Consider the following 15569-nt stretch of genomic DNA (forward strand, 5'->3'; position numbering starts at 1 on the left):
AATTGGTAATTCATCACTAACTGTAGATAGCACTGCACTCACCCTCAGCAATGTTTGGATGATCTTATCTCAGTTTATTAAGCTCAGATGTGCACAAGATCCTTGCTTATGCAAGCAGCTTCTTTGCTCCTCCCTTTGGCAGGAGGGCAGATTAAACCTGGAAGTCTTTAATTAACCACAGTTTCCTATTTCATCCAAACAGGGATACTGTGGTTTACCAGCTTCAGAGCAAATCTGGATATTATACCACAGTGTAAAGTTATTTTAATAAAATAGCTTGATGCTCTAACCCTAGTTCTCCACTTTGAACTTTGGGAAACTATGATTAATTAGAGGCTTCCTGTATTAATTGTAAGGCACATGAAGGGTGCGGTGAAGAGGCTTCACAAACAAGCAAAAGGCTCATGCATGCTTTGACTTAATAAGCCAAGATAAGATTGAAGCAGTTCATTGTAGTCCACAGATCACGCTGATTTACTCATATATTCTCTTAAGGGCATTGGCTATTACCTACAGTGGGTTGCACCCTGATGTAAGGTGGGTTGCACCAGTAGCATCATCACTGGGGGTTTTTGTGTGTGTGTGTATGTAAGTTTTCTTTTTAAAAGAGAAAGTTGATAAGGAGAGATCAGAGGCCAATGGGGAGAGAGCTCATTTCACTTTAACAGGCATTGAGGAAAAGGAATACCGGTAGTTGTTTGCTACAGCTTGCAATATAGTAATGAGAGAAGCTGCAACACTCAAAATTCTCTCTTCTATGCATCAGTTAAAGGTACAAGAGCTCTGTCCTTCTTTGGATCTGATCACAAATAGAGGGGAAATTTGGACATATAAATTAAAAAAACAAACGATGGTCCCAGGTTGGTCCGATGACATCTGATAGAGGATTTTGGAGTGTGACAGAAGCCTAGTGACAAAAGGTGGGATGTTGGCATGGGGATTCCCTTACCACTGCAGTATTACAATGTCTCTTGGGAATCTTGCCTAAATTGCAAACCTGTATTAAAGCATGTAATCCTAGGCACACTGATTTGGGAATATATCCTAAGTCCCCATTCAGCTGAGTGGAACTTAAAGCCCAGTATATATGCATAGGCTCAGACTAAAACACAGGACTTTAAGACCTGTGCAAACATGTCCTTCTCGATGGGAGTCAGTGGGCAACCTCCATTCAGAAGAACCCAGCTTCTCATCATTCCTCCCTCACTTGTTGGAGTCGTCTTCTCTGGTCTGAACACAGCAGTAAAAGAGAGGGAAAGGGAGATGTTGACAAACTGGAAGGGATTTAAAAGAAAGCTTTGAAGATTACAGAGAGTCTTAACAGGCAAATCATATTTAAAGAGACGGCTGAAGGGAAGGGTGTACCCTCAGGAGAAACAAATGATTAGCAGAAAGCATGTTGGAATTTTCAGATATTGTAAAAAAAAGGATCCAAGAAGAAAGAGTGGGAGAACAAATGCTCTCTAGACTTGCTGTGGATGTGACAAAGAACAATGGGTGCGGATGATAGGAAATGATAATTAAGTTATCATTTAGGAAGTGGTGGAGCTGAGTCTATTTTGCGATGCCACACTATTCAGCATTCGGGGTGGGGTGGGGGGATGACTTAACCTTACTTAGAAGAAAAAGTGGGGGGAGAGTTTCAGCCCTTATGGCTACATAGCTAGGCTTGACAGTGTGTGGGCTAATGAAATCCCAGAAGCTGGAGGAGGGGGCTCAATTTCAGATTTCGTCTACAGGTTGTGAGGCTTTGGTGCCAGGCTCAGCTGCCTGTTCCCCCACCTCCGCTTGTAGAAGCAGAATGAACTATGCAAATTAAACAAAGATATGCAAAGTGGCTTAATGTATACAGACTAATCTGAATTGTGGTTACTGTTATGGCTTATGTGGCAGTGGCAAATCAATGAATACAAAAGTATGAATGCCTGCTATCTATGTGCAGAATCTTCTGATTCCTCCTCCTATTCCACACACTCTTGGGAAAAACCTTTTTGAGATTTGTGGTTTGCAAATTATAAGTTTGGCTTGCTTGGCACTATACCATGAAAGTCTGTCCCCTTCTAATTTCAGCTTTTGCCCTCTTCTGCTGCCAGGCCTTGCTTTTGAACCCCATGGTCTCCTGCAGTATCTCCAAACCACTCCTTGCCCTGGGAACCTGGAAATGAGTGTAAACCACATTAAAATAAGAAGCTGCCTAATATATCAGTCCTCTTTATTGCCAGCAACACAGGGGAAGAGGGTTTTCTTTCCAATAACACATGATTTGGAAGTGAGCATTGTGTCTTTGAAGATGTGATCTCACTGTTAAGCAGTTTCCATGATTATCAAAGCAGGCTGCATGCGTGCTTGTGGGGCATCTTTGTTCTTTTCAATCAGAGCCTGCTACATTTGCAAACCTTTTGACTAGTCAACTTTTTCACCAAAGCAGGCGGGATTTTCCAGAACTCTGGGAAATTAGACTGAGCGGTGCTAACTCAGCTTGCTGTCCAAGGTTTACACTCTTAAAATTCAGCCCCAAACCTGAATTTGTGGACAAAGTGAGGTCAGAAAAGGACAGTTTCGTTTATAAAATTATTTTTATAACCCCTTTCGTTCCTAAGAATGGCTCCCAAGAAAGGAGGTGAAGAAAATAAAAGATTTAAAAATACTTCCTATAATATGTACGCATGTTAATATATGTGTGTTTGCACACAGAACACTTTGTCAAAAGGCAGGGACTATATATTTCTGTCCAGAAACAGTACCTGAGATTACACTATGGTGTTAAGATGAGCTTCTAATTTGTATGCTAATTTTTCATTTTGCTTTAGTGATAAGTTCCAGCCACAACCAAACTCAGGTTAGCCTCTGGGATAAAGTATAAACTGATATCAAAACTGTTAACTTCAAGAATCATAGAGTTTTAGAGTTGGAAGGGAATGTGAGGGTCGTCTACTCTAGTCCAACTCCCTGCAGTGCAGGAATCTTTTGCCCAACAGGGCACTCGAACCCACAACCCTGAGATTAAGAGTTCCAAGCTCTACTGACTGAGCTAGTTCTTAAGATCTTTGATACTGTCCTAAAGAACTCCAGCCCTTGGGCTCACAAGCCCTTGTATGATTTTAGCCATTCTGGCTATAGAGAAGAGTTAAATAAAGCAAAAGAGTATAGTGTTGTGGTTTGAGTGTTGAATTATTTCCTGGAGACCAGAGTTCAAATCCCCCTCAGCTGTGAAGCTCTTTGGGTGTAGAGAGCCAGTGTGGTGTAGTGATTAAGAGCGGTAGTCTCGTAATCTGGGGAACCGGGTTCGCGTCTCCGCTCCTCCACATGCAGCTGCTGGGTGACCTTGGGCCAGTCACACTTCTTTGAAGTCTCTCAGCCCCACTCACCTCACAGAGTGTTTGTTGTGGGGGAGGAAGGGAAAGGAGAATGTTAGCCGCTTTGAGACTCCTTCAGGCAGTGATAAAGCGGGATATGAAATCCAAACACTTCTTCTTCTTCTTCTTTGGGTGACCTTGGGCAAGCCAAGTCTCTCTCAGCTTGACCTACCTCACAGGGCTGTTGTGTTAAAATTGGAGTGTGGGAAGAGCCCATGTATGTTGCTTTTGCTAACTTGGAGAAAAGTTGGGACATCAATGCAATAGTAAAACAAAATAGCAAAATAAATATGTCAGCACTGGATAGCTCTGTAGGTTAGAGAATGGTGATGATAATGCCAAGGTTGCAAGTTTGATCCCCATATGGGGCAGCTGCATATTCCTGCATTGCTGGGGGTTTGACTGGATGATACAATTCTATGATTTCATGTTAACATTTGTCATTAGAGTAACCAACTTCACTAACAACACAGAGAAGGTGGGAGAAGTAGATGGGGGTGCTAGCATTAGAATCATAGAGTTGGAAGAGACCACAAGGGCCATCGAGTCCAACCCCCTGCCAAGCAGGAAACACCATCAGAGCACTCCTGACATATGGTTGTCAAGCCTCTGCTTAAAGACCCCCAAAGAAGGAGACTCCACCACACTCCTTGGCAGCAAATTCCACTGTTGAACAGCTCTTACTGTCAGGAAGTTGCCCTGTCTCCCTCCTTGAGTTCAGGTGGGAAGCACCTGCAGTGGGGAGCCTGCTCCATTTGTTTCGTGTTCCTGTGCATTGCCCCACCCCCAACTTGTGAAGGGCAGTGGGGGGCAGAGCTAGCACACTTCTCTCAAACTTTCCCATTGTGTGCTGCTTTAACCAGGAAGATAGATGCCTCAATAGGGCTATGAATGATGTACACATCCACATTTTGTGATGGCTTCATCCTGAGGCCAATACCTATTGTTTTGCTGATTTGAACCACAGATCTGAGGACAGGACCGTGGCCTTGAGCTTTTGGGGGGCCTCCCTGCATAATTGCTGCATTAAAAGCTTTGACAGGTGAATTAATTAAAAAGAAAGAATACACCAGCTGAGGGTTTGGCTGTCATCTCTCATCTGCCCATGAGCACCTTCCTTGCAACACCAAAGCTGTTGCATCTCAGATAATTTTTTATTGCCAGCAGCTGAAAGGTTTGATCTGGTTCTTGGCAATTGCCCCTTATAGGCACAAACCCCTCAACTTACCATACTTCTTTCCCTATCTCCAAAGGAATGGTTAAACACCCAGTTGCCTGTATTAGACAACCCCAGTGATACCAGAAGCTTCTTGTATTGAAGGTTTCAAAATCATACATACCGTGATTCAGTGATATGTGTCCTATTTCTCACTACTTTCCAGCAAATCCCTACTCTTGGTTTTCTCTTTCTCCTCAGCCTTGTGTAAAAAATGCTGCCTCTTGCAGCGTCTGTCTTTGGGGAAACTTTTTCCTCCCTCCCAAAGCTTTATTAACTATGAACCCGCAAAATTTGGGATCCCTCCCATTTAGCAGACATGACATCAGGAAACCCATGACCGTTTCCTTCTGGAATAGGACTGGGCGATATCTGGTTTTCAACATTGTGATATATCACCATCTAAACATTGCAATTTAGGATATATCACAATGTCTGAAATAAGGATGGAGCCATGTAGAGGCATTGGCTGGCTTCATGGTTTTCCTGCATTGTGATTTTTGCTCTTATGATTCGCTGTCCCTGCAGGAGGCAGGGAAGAGCAGAGCTGGCAGAATTAACAGGGGCTGCAGGAATCGATAGAAGCATTGGACGTATTCACAGTTTCCTTAATTGTGATTTTTGCATAGTTCACACACACCCACATCATGATTCGCAATATATTGCCAGGTCAAAAATTGTGAAACCGATATCATGATATGGACTTCAAAACGGTTTTGGGTGATAAATCAATATTTTGGCCAGCCCTGTTCTGGGGCAAACAGTGGCTGGAGAGGCTGTGGTGAGGAGGGATAATGTATTTCTCAATGATGCACTCAGATGCAGAGCATAATCCTGAGCATCTTGACTGAGAAATGAGCCCCAGCAAGCTCAGTGGGCTTCATAGCAAGTCCGGTTAATAGTGCAGCTCTAGAAGGCAACCTTAAGCATTCTTACTTAGAAGTCAGTCCCACTGCTTTCAGTGTTGCATAGGATAACACCGTTAAACTCTTCCTGGTCATGCTCTCGCTGAATCTCTTCCCTGCTGCTCCTTATTTCTGTCTGGATGCTTCTGCTGCCCCCTTTGTGCAGCTCTGCCTGCTGCCTCTGCTGCTCATCTTGCAAGTTGGTGGAGCATTTGGTGGACTGGCCCTCTGGAGACGGGCCGGCTTCAAATCCCTGCTGAGCCATGAAATGCATTGATTGGCCTTTGGGAACTTATCCTCTTAGTCTCTTAGTTCCCAGTATGTGAAATGGGAATATTAATGATCCATCCCATGGGGTTCTGGTGATTATGAATAAAGATAAGGTTTTAAAGCACTTTGCACTTCAGCAGTTTTTTATGAGTTACCTACATAGGCGCCGACTCCATGGGGCTTGAGGGGGCCCGAGCCCCCTCAAAAATTCGTTTGGGGGGGCTCCGCCCCCCAATAATCTCCGGCGCCCCTCCAGCAGAGCGCCATCGCCGCCCCTTCCCCCAGCCCAAAATGCACAGGGAGGGGCGGGCTGCATGCCTCCTGCCCTCCCTCCCGAGCAAAAGCTCCACCCAATTTCCTTTGGAGCTGATTAATAGGCGCAGCACGCTCTCCCCTATTCGCTCACGAGGAGGCGGCGCCACTTTATTTGCATATTCATGAGCTTATTTATTATTCATGAGCTTTCCCAGGCCCCCCCAATATTTTTTATAAGTCCGCGTCCCTGGTTACCTAGCAAGGGTCTGTCCGTAGGCAGCCTGTGAGCATCAACGCACATCCTTCCGGAGGGCCCTGCACTGCATTCCTCAATGTTGGTTGGCCTGGAGCTGCTTTGATCTGTTTCCCTTCCTGACCACGAGAAGGTTGGGGCCTGCGTGGTGAAGCTCCTGTATATTTGTGTTGAAGCTACTGATGGCTGCTCTCTGCTTCTGCCGCAGGGGAGAACTGCGAGGTGAACTCCCGTCTGGGTCGCTGCACCCCGGGGGTCTGCAAGAACGGCGGCACCTGCGTCAATCTCCTGGTGGGCGGGTTCAAGTGTGACTGCCTGTCAGGAGACTATGAGAAGCCCTACTGCCAGATGAGCACCCGCAGCTTCCCAGCCCACTCCTTCCTCACCTTCAAGGGACTGCGACAGCGATTCCATTTCACCATCGCCCTCACGTAAGTAGCACTTGGCTTTGGGGCCGGGGGGGGGGGGTGGAGTCCAGGGCAGAGGCTGCCATGTCCCCAAACATCATTTTGCTCTTTGTAGCATTCTGGATTAGGAGGCATTGGGACACCTCTGCTGCATTTATTATTACCATTTCTATTTTCTTAAAAAATCTATTTTATTTTGACATTTAGAAACCTACACATGTCATATAGCGTAGGCATAACTACACAGGGAGTAACTTGACTCACATCACCTACTGAGTGAGATCGTGGCAGAGGCAAGATTCAAATGGGATTTCCTGATTTGCATCCCTGTTTGCCACTATTCTATGCAAGTTTTCTTTTTCTTCTTCTTTAAAAAAGCAAAACTAAAATAAATGTATTCAGGAAAATCCCAGGGAAGAAGACTGGGGGCTCATCTACACTTTTACTTGACCTGTATTTTGATTGAACCATGTACCGATTAATTCCTCCGGGTCTGAGAGCTTTTATTGTTGTTCTGTGGCTGCGCCTTGCAAAAATCCTGTCCTGCCCCCTGAATCAGCTCTTATCAGATGCACAGAAAATCTGAAGAGAGATTTTGCTTAACTGAGCTTCAGTTCAGTGGGTAAGATTAGATTTTTGCAAGGAATATCACAGAACAAAGAAAAAAGCTTGCAGACCTGGGGAACAAATCAGTACACAGTGTGATCAAAATACAGATAAAGTGAAAGTGTGGATACTCGCTCTGTGTGTACATTAGCAGCTTAAAACACTGCAAGCTTGTTCACCACCGCGCTGCATTTGAAATCTCATTTTGACATCATTGTACATAGCAAAATGGCTGGATGTGTCCCCAAGTCTGCAGCTGTTTGTCCACGCCAGTGGGAAGAGGAGGCATGGATGTCTTCATATGGCTTATGTTTTCAAATGGGATTGGAGCTGGTTGTTGGATTGATTATTGATTATTGAATTTCTATACCGCTTAGAATATAAGAAATACCTCTAATCAGTGTACAAAAAAACCCCTGAAACAGACAACTTAAACAAAATATTTAAAAAATGCAGAGTTACATATAAAAGGGTTACATTAATACAAAGTTACTAATATATAAAAATCAATAACAATTCATTTCCTGTCTGATGTACCCTTCCTTCTCCGCCTCCGGGTTCTCACCCAGGGTCCAAGCAAACTTCCAGGTCACCCACAGGAGTCCCACGATCGGAAGAGCCCCTGGACATCAACCCAGCCCCCCACCCTAGGCGCGCCCATCAGGGGCAGGTCCAAAATGGATGACATTTCCTCAGGCTGCCCACAACTGCGTCCCACCCAGCCACAACCTCCATACCCATCTCCAGGCACAATAGGTTTGTTGTTGAGTTTCCCAGGGGTCCCAAAGGATGGGGAAAGGGGTCCTTCTTCACCCTCTGCCCTCTCCTCCTCCTCCAGCTCCAGAGTATAGGTGGTTTAGGGCAAAATGCATCAAACAGCAGCATTTCTCAAGAAACTACAGGATAGGTCTGGAATATGTCTGACACTGCTTCACAAACCAGTGGTAGGAGTGCACTAGATTCAGAGTAAAGGGGAGTGTGTGTGCACAGCCTAAGAGTAAGAAGACCCACTGCCACTGCCAGGTATCTTCAGAGCTCCTAATCATTGTAGAAAGAGGATTCCTTCCTCTTGGGTGTGCATGCAAACAGTTTTCCTTTTCTGGGAAATTGACAATTTAAAAGGCTCCCACCCTACCTGTAATTCATATTTCTCTGCTGAAGCTGAAAAGTACCTTTAATGAATATTTATCTGCTGAAGCTGGAAAGTAATCTCAAGAGTCTGTTTTCTGGCGACAAGTCAGACAAAATCTGACAAGGCAAGCCATCCATCACCAAGTCTGAATTCTGCCAAACAGTTCTTTGAATAAACAGCCTGTGGTGAAACAGGTTGTATGTTTCAGTTTTGGCCGGTGAGGGCAATTCCAGTCAGGTTCAAATTTCAAGTTGCTAGGTCTCAATGAGAAAAACATTCCCACTCCTTCTATCACCTGGCAACTAAAAATACCAGTATTCTCACTGCTGCCAGCATGGAACAATTAACCTGCTCTCTATGGAGACAGCAGAGTCTCCTCTGGCCCCAGGCTTCTCCCTCAGAAAAAAAACTTCCCCATTTGATTATGAACCAGATGTTCTGACTCCTCTAAGCTGAAAATAATAACACAGAAGGTTTTTCCCTCCATCCTTTTTACTGTACAGCAGTGTGGTATGTGGGTATTACTGAATGAAGAAAAATTAAATCGCACAAGCTGGATTCTTCTTTAAAAAGAATAATTGATGCTTCCTAATCTAGAAGAAACAAGCAGGCAAGAGTTCTCTTTTGCATGCCATGAACAAGGATGGAAAAGGAGATTTTTCAACAATGCTCCATCTGTCCCTTTGCTATATGTATCCCAGATCATGGGGAGGACAGGCTTTCATAGAATTGTAAAGTTGGAAGTGACCATGAGTTGGTCATCTAGTCCAACGCTCTGCAGTGCTCAGTAATCTTTTGCCCAATGTTGGACATAAACTCACAGTCTTGAGTCTCATGCTTTACCAACTGAACTATCCCAGCTTTGGGTTAAGGTAAAGAGCCATGTAATCAGGCAAGCCATCATGAACCTTAGTCCAACCCCCTGCAATGCAGGGATATGCAGCTGTTCCGAACCTGCAACCTTGGCGTGGTCAGCACCACATGCTAACCAACTGAGCTATCCAGCTCTTCCTTAAAGTTGCAGTCAGAGCCCTTATGAAGGCATCTCTTGGACAGAGGCTGAAGGGGCTGAAGAGAGGCCTCCTTGTGCACCTCCATGCTCTTGCTTCTCTTCAGCGTCTCAGGAGGTGACGTGGGTAGAGCCAGAAGCAAGGAAGGCAAATGATAGATAGATGATAGATAGATAGATAGATAGATAGATAGATAGATAGATAGATATCTTACCCACCTATATACTTCCACCTCCTATCTTTTTGAAAACCCAAGGATTTGGGTGAGGTAGCCATTGCTTATGTGACTTCTGTTGTGTAAGCAGAGAAGGATAGTAACCAAGGCTATTATTATTTGAAGAGGTACACTGCTTGTGTTCATACGATGTGTTGACCTCACTGAAACTGACCTTGGAATGTGCTTTCAGATAAGCTAGCTCCAGAGTGTAGACAGAATGCAAATCCAAAGCTTGTGAGCAACAATATGAAAGTGTCTCACATTTGTTTATGGGGTGTGACATTAAATTCCACCCAATAAGTACAGTGGTACCTCGGCTTAAGAACTTAATTCGTTCCGGAGGTCCGTTCTTAACCTGAAACTGATCTTAACCTGAGGTACCACTTTAGCTAATGGGGCCTCCCGCTGCCGCTGTGTGATATCTGTTCTCATCCTGAAGCAAAGTTCTTAACCCGAGATACTATTTCTGGGTTAGCGGAGTCTGTAACCTGAAGCGTCTGTAACCTAAGGTACCACTGTAATTAAAATCAACAAAGGACTCATCTTTGCAGTGCTTATTCTCCAACTCTTCACCTTGCTCAGAAATTTTAATAATGGTTTACTCTTAACTTTAATTTTTTGTCCTAAACATACACCTTCCCCACTATTCTGATTCTTTGCAACATTGGATGCCAGCCTTGTTCTGTTGCATCCAGTGTTTTTTTTTCTGGGGGGGACACAGGGGGACGCATACCCCTAAACATTTTGTGGGTCTAAGATTGTCTTCATTGAGGGGCAGTATTTCAATATGAGTAGGAAAATGAGAGCACCCCTAAACATTTTTTTTAGGGGGGGAAAGCACTGGTTAAATCTATTTTAGATTCAGTATTGGTCGCATGATCTTTTGATTTATTTTTTTAATCAGAAACTTCTAATTTCTGCTTAGTACTTTGCTCCAGAGGTTTAATCTCAGGAAGAAAAATATCTTTCCATTTTGCGAGAGACAAAGATGGAATATCCTCTGCCTGATTGTTATTATCACCTCCTACAGCCAAATTATTTGTGGCTTCTGTGAGACATGGTATGGTGCTGCTCCTTCTTTTCTTTCCCCCCTCCCATGCTAATATGCAATTAGTGCTAATTGTTTATTAGAATGGGAGGGAAAAGAAGATGAAGAAGCTGTATTGTACAAGATTATAGCAAAAATAATTCCAGTGATTACAAAATAATTACACAACAAATAACTTACTTACATTGAACGGAGAACCAAACCTATTCCATAGGAAGTCAGTGGGAGCAGCATTAGGTGATTTGAGGCATAGTGTCATCAGGATGCTGTTGACATCCAGCTATACTTCCTTCTTGCTTCTGAAGAGGAGAGCCTGTGACTATTTTGAACCAGTGCCTGGATGCATTGGTGGTCTGGACAAGAGTAAGATAGAGACTGTGGGTGAGTGGTTCTCAGTTCTAGGAGTTGGGGAATTCATCGGTTCTTGAGAGGAGTGCACTCCTTCTGAAGGAACAGGCACATACATGGGGGCCATTCTTAGATCCATCTTTGTCACTTGAGGCTCAGGTAACCTCTGTGGTGAGGAACAGCTGTTGCCAGCAGAGGTTGGTACACCAACAACATCCTTTTCCTGGGCACTGAGATTCATGAATTGGTTACCTCACAATTGGACTACTGCGATGTGCTCTGTGTGGAGCTTTTCTTGGGAATGATCTAGATCAGGCTTCCTCAACCTCGGCCCTCCAGATGTTTTGAGACTACAATTCCCACCATCCCTGACCACTGGTCCTGCTAGCTAGGGATCATGGGTCTTGTAGGCCAAAAACATCTGGAGGGCTGAGGTTGAGGAAGCCTGATCTAGAATGCTGCATCATATTATACCTGTGCAGAAGGCACTGCTCTGGCTGCTGATCAGCTACGTTTGTTCCTGATCATGTTTAACATATAAAGACCTGAACAACCCAGGACCAGCTTCCTTGAAAAACCACGTGGCCCTGTATAGAGCTGTAGGACCACTTAGATCACTTGGGATAATTCTGCCTGTGGCACTGCACCCTACAGAATACCATAGGGCAGAGAACAGAGACCCCTGCCTAACCTTGATCCCACCCTGACATGCCTGCAGTCTGCCCCCTTTTTGCCTTTACCACCATTGGAGCTCTGACATTGGTCGGGGTCAGGAGAACTCAATAACAGTGTGCAGGGGAAGGAGAGGAGTGGATTGTTCTGTCTGGCAAGTGGACATGCTTGTGCTGTGACAGAACAATTCCTCTAGCTCCATGTTGAATTCCTCCCACCATCTTTAACAATGGAGTTTCAAATTAAAAGTTTCTTTCCATTGTTCATGCAGAGAGCAGTTTTAAAAAGAAACAGGTTGAGGTTCCAATTCAAACATGAAGCTAGCAATAATAATCTGGAATACCTCTGGGCACAAGGTGTGCAAAACCTGTCACTTTACTTCTGTAGAGTTTTCCATTATGCTTTTCCATGAAAAGTCCGTAGAGTTTCTTTGATCTTGTTTTTCCAAATAACTGCTGATGACGTGGGGTTCCTGTCCCTCTGCTCCTGCAGTGGAAACACTTGCAACAAACTGATGTGAACTATGGCTGGCTGTATAACAATTTCGATTTTATATTGCCTAGCTCTTTTTTCAGTTTTGTTTAGTTTCATATTTCTGTGCTGCTTTTCTGCTAAGATTATCAAAGTGGCGTATGGCACAAAACAAAGTGCACCAGAGTACAAATCAATTATATCAGTAAAACAGCGGCAGTGAAAATATGGTAAAAACAGCAGTACACAACTCCAGCAGCTTGCATTAAAAGTTTTTTAAATGCATTTAAATTTGGCTGGATTTTTTAAAAAGTCTTTTAAACTTTTAACACCAGGAGGGTTGTTGTGTAGACCATACAGCAGACGATTCTGTAGTTGCGCATGTGCAGTTGCGGATGGCAATGCGTGCGCAACTGTACATCAGAGTGCTCATTCCATTGAGACTATGCATCATGCTAGCAGATGCCCCTACACTGAGAGGTATGTTCCTGCATGCAATGCAGCCCCTGCTTCTCCTCCACATCCGCCACCCAACTTGTACAAGGATTTGCACACCTAGTTGCCATTCCCCGCCCTCCGATGGAATGTAAATTTGACAATCTAACAAAAGCCAGGAGGAGATAATTGTCTGCACCAGCAAAACAACTGTATCTGTGTCAGGAGCTGAACCTGGCAGATTGCCACGGCATCCCTTCTTCCTGGGAAGCATGTGCCCTTGAATGGAAGAGCAGGGAGAAGAGTTGTTTCCCAGCATTATTTGAGGGAGGGCATGCATGTTTGGCGCTCTGGGTTAAACCACAGAGCCTAGGACCTGCTGATCAGAAGGTCGGCGGTTTGAATCCCCGCAACGGGATGAGCTCCTGTTGCTTGGTCCCTGCTGCCAACCTAGCAGTTCGAAAGCACGTCAAGTGCAAGTAGATAAATAGGTACCACTTCGACAGGAAGGTAAACAGCGTTTCCGTGTGCTGCTCTGGTTTGCCAGAAACGGCTTAGTCATGCTGGCCACATGACCCGGAAGCTGTACGCCGGCTCCCTCGGCCAATAAGGCGAGATGAGCGCCGCAACCCCAGAGTCGGCCACGACTGGACCTAATGGTCAGGGGTCCCTTTACCTTTACTATGCATGTTAACACACGTGTGCCTGCCTCACTGTGAAAGCGTATCAAAGGGACTAGGATGAAAGAATGGAAGAGAGGAGCACCTGTTCCTCAGGGACATCTCATACATACAAGAGTCATTTCCTGATGTTAAATTTCTTGATGTTACATTACGTAGGGCATACATGGGATGCATGGCACCTTACCTTAGGCTCTTACCTATCCACACGAAAGTGGTTATATTGCCCATAGTTGTGGAACTGTTTGCACAGCCAGCCTCATCATGACAGTGAAGGGCAGGTCTGGCCTCTGTAAAAAGGTAGCTACTGTATTTTTTGCACCATAACACTTACTTTTTTCCTCCTAGAACGTAAAGGGGAAATGTCTGTGCGTGTTATGGAGCGAATGCCTGCGGGTGGCGGGGGGATCTGCTGCAGTCGTGAGCAGAGGATCCATGGTTCCCCATCCTTCCCTCCTCTGTGGTTAGAAAGCATGGATCCACATGGATCCTCAGGATTTTTGCATTGGGCTACTCCAAACTCACTGTCAGATCACATGTCTGTGGCCACAGCATGAACCACAAAAATCATATATCCACTATTTCGTTTAGAATATTTTTTTCCTTGTTTTCCTCCTCTAAAAACTATGTGCATGTTATGGTGTGGTGCGTGTTATAAAGCAAAAAATATGGTACTTTCCCCAGGATTAGTCTAGCTTTGTGATAAAGTGCTGACCTGGGGAGCTGCCACACATCTTTTATTTGCTGCCAGGGGTTGTGGGGATCCCACCGCTCACTTTCCAGCACCTGATCACTTTAGAACTTTTCCAGACCTCTAGTTCAGGCTGGAAACAAGGGACACAGCAGTCACTGCCCAGTGTTTTCCTCTCCTATCATCAACATCTCTCTGTTAACAACACCCGGAAAGGAACCTCCAGGGGGAAGCCCAGCAAAGGTTTTATCATTGGTAAGCCTCATTTCCCATTCTTTTTTCCATAGATAGGATGTTTCTTGGCAAAGGGCATTATGCACTTGGGTTATGCTGATGGTAACACAGAGCGTTCCCTCCTTTTTCGCGGCTTTGCCCAGTCCATAATCCCTGCAGCTCCATCCCTATTGTTAGCCAAGCACAAAAGAGCCAGCCAGCCAGCCAAGGCCTCTTTGTCCCTGGACAAGGGTTAGTTGGAGCTCCCCGATTTGCTCTGCATACTTGTCACACTACTGTGATGGGGGACGGGGATGCGGGGGGAGCTGCCAAGTGCTGACAGCCTATAATGAAATCAGCCCACAAGAGCAACACAGAGTATAGTCACCAGGGAGGGGAAGGCCTGCCGTGCTCAGGCGAGAAGCCAATTTTGCGGCCCTGATAAGGAGCAGTGGCCAATGGCCCTATCATTTAAGGGAAAAGAGGCGGCGTGGTAGAAATTTATAAAATTATTCATGGCATAGAGAATGTGGATAGAGAAGAAAGTTTTTTTCCTTCTCTCATAACATTAGAACTCATGGAAATCCTATGAAACTGAATGTCAGAAGATTCAGGACAGATAAGAGAAAGTGTTTCGTCACACAGTTAATGTATGGAACTTGCTCTCCCAGGAGGTAGTGATGTCCCCAACTTTGATAGCTTCAAAAGAGAATTGGGCAAATTCATGGAAGACAGGGCTGTCAATGGCTGCTAGCCATGGTGGCCATGCTCTGCCTCACACAGATGGCTGCAGAAATGCTTCCGAATACCAGAGGCTGGAAACCGCAGGAGGGGAGAGGGCTTGTGATTGAATCCTGCTTGCGGATTCCCACAGGCATCTAGTCTTGTCACTGTGAGAACAGGATGCTGGACTAGGTGGGCCATTGGTCTGATCCAGCAGGCTATTCTTGTGTTCTTATTCCCCACCTAGTTTCTTGACTTGCACCGAATTCAGTTATGTTCAAATATCGATTATTGGCAAGATGGAGGTAAGCACATGAAAAGATGCTTGCTGGGTTGGGCCTGCTCCCACAGTGGCCCCTCTTTCCTCACAGCTGCTGCCGCAGGAGCATCTGAAGTGCCGCCATCTTGCCCTAGTTGAAGTGAGAAGAAACTGTGGCAGCTTTTTCTAAACAAACAAATTGTCTTTTCTGTACTGTAGTAACTTAAAAAAAACAACCCCACGATTATGCCTTTTGCTGTAATAACCTTATGTAAACTGCTTTGTGAGGTCTGCCTGAAAAATGGTGTACAGAAAAAAGGCACCAAATAAATAAATAAATAAATAAATAAATAAATAAATCTAGGTAAGGTAAGGTTTGTTGAATGTGTGAATCACTTCCTA

The 15569-nt window shown here is 44.8% G+C and overlaps 1 protein-coding gene across 4 annotated transcripts in view; it reads left to right on the forward strand.

The window, feature by feature from the left end:
• The window catches only part of CELSR2 (cadherin EGF LAG seven-pass G-type receptor 2), a 112102-nt gene that overhangs the window by 51443 nt on the left and 45090 nt on the right, over window positions 1-15569 (forward strand). For all 4 annotated transcript variants that reach the window (XM_081915366.1, XM_081915368.1, XM_081915367.1 and 1 more), the window contains exon 3: window positions 6464-6686. In XM_081915366.1, the coding sequence (XP_081771492.1) occupies window positions 6464-6686 (223 nt within the window). The remainder of the gene's footprint in view (window positions 1-6463; window positions 6687-15569) is intronic.

This window comes from Podarcis melisellensis, assembly GCF_964234715.1.
Source record: "Podarcis melisellensis genome assembly, chromosome: 6".
Lineage (NCBI taxonomy): Eukaryota > Metazoa > Chordata > Lepidosauria > Squamata > Lacertidae > Podarcis > Podarcis melisellensis.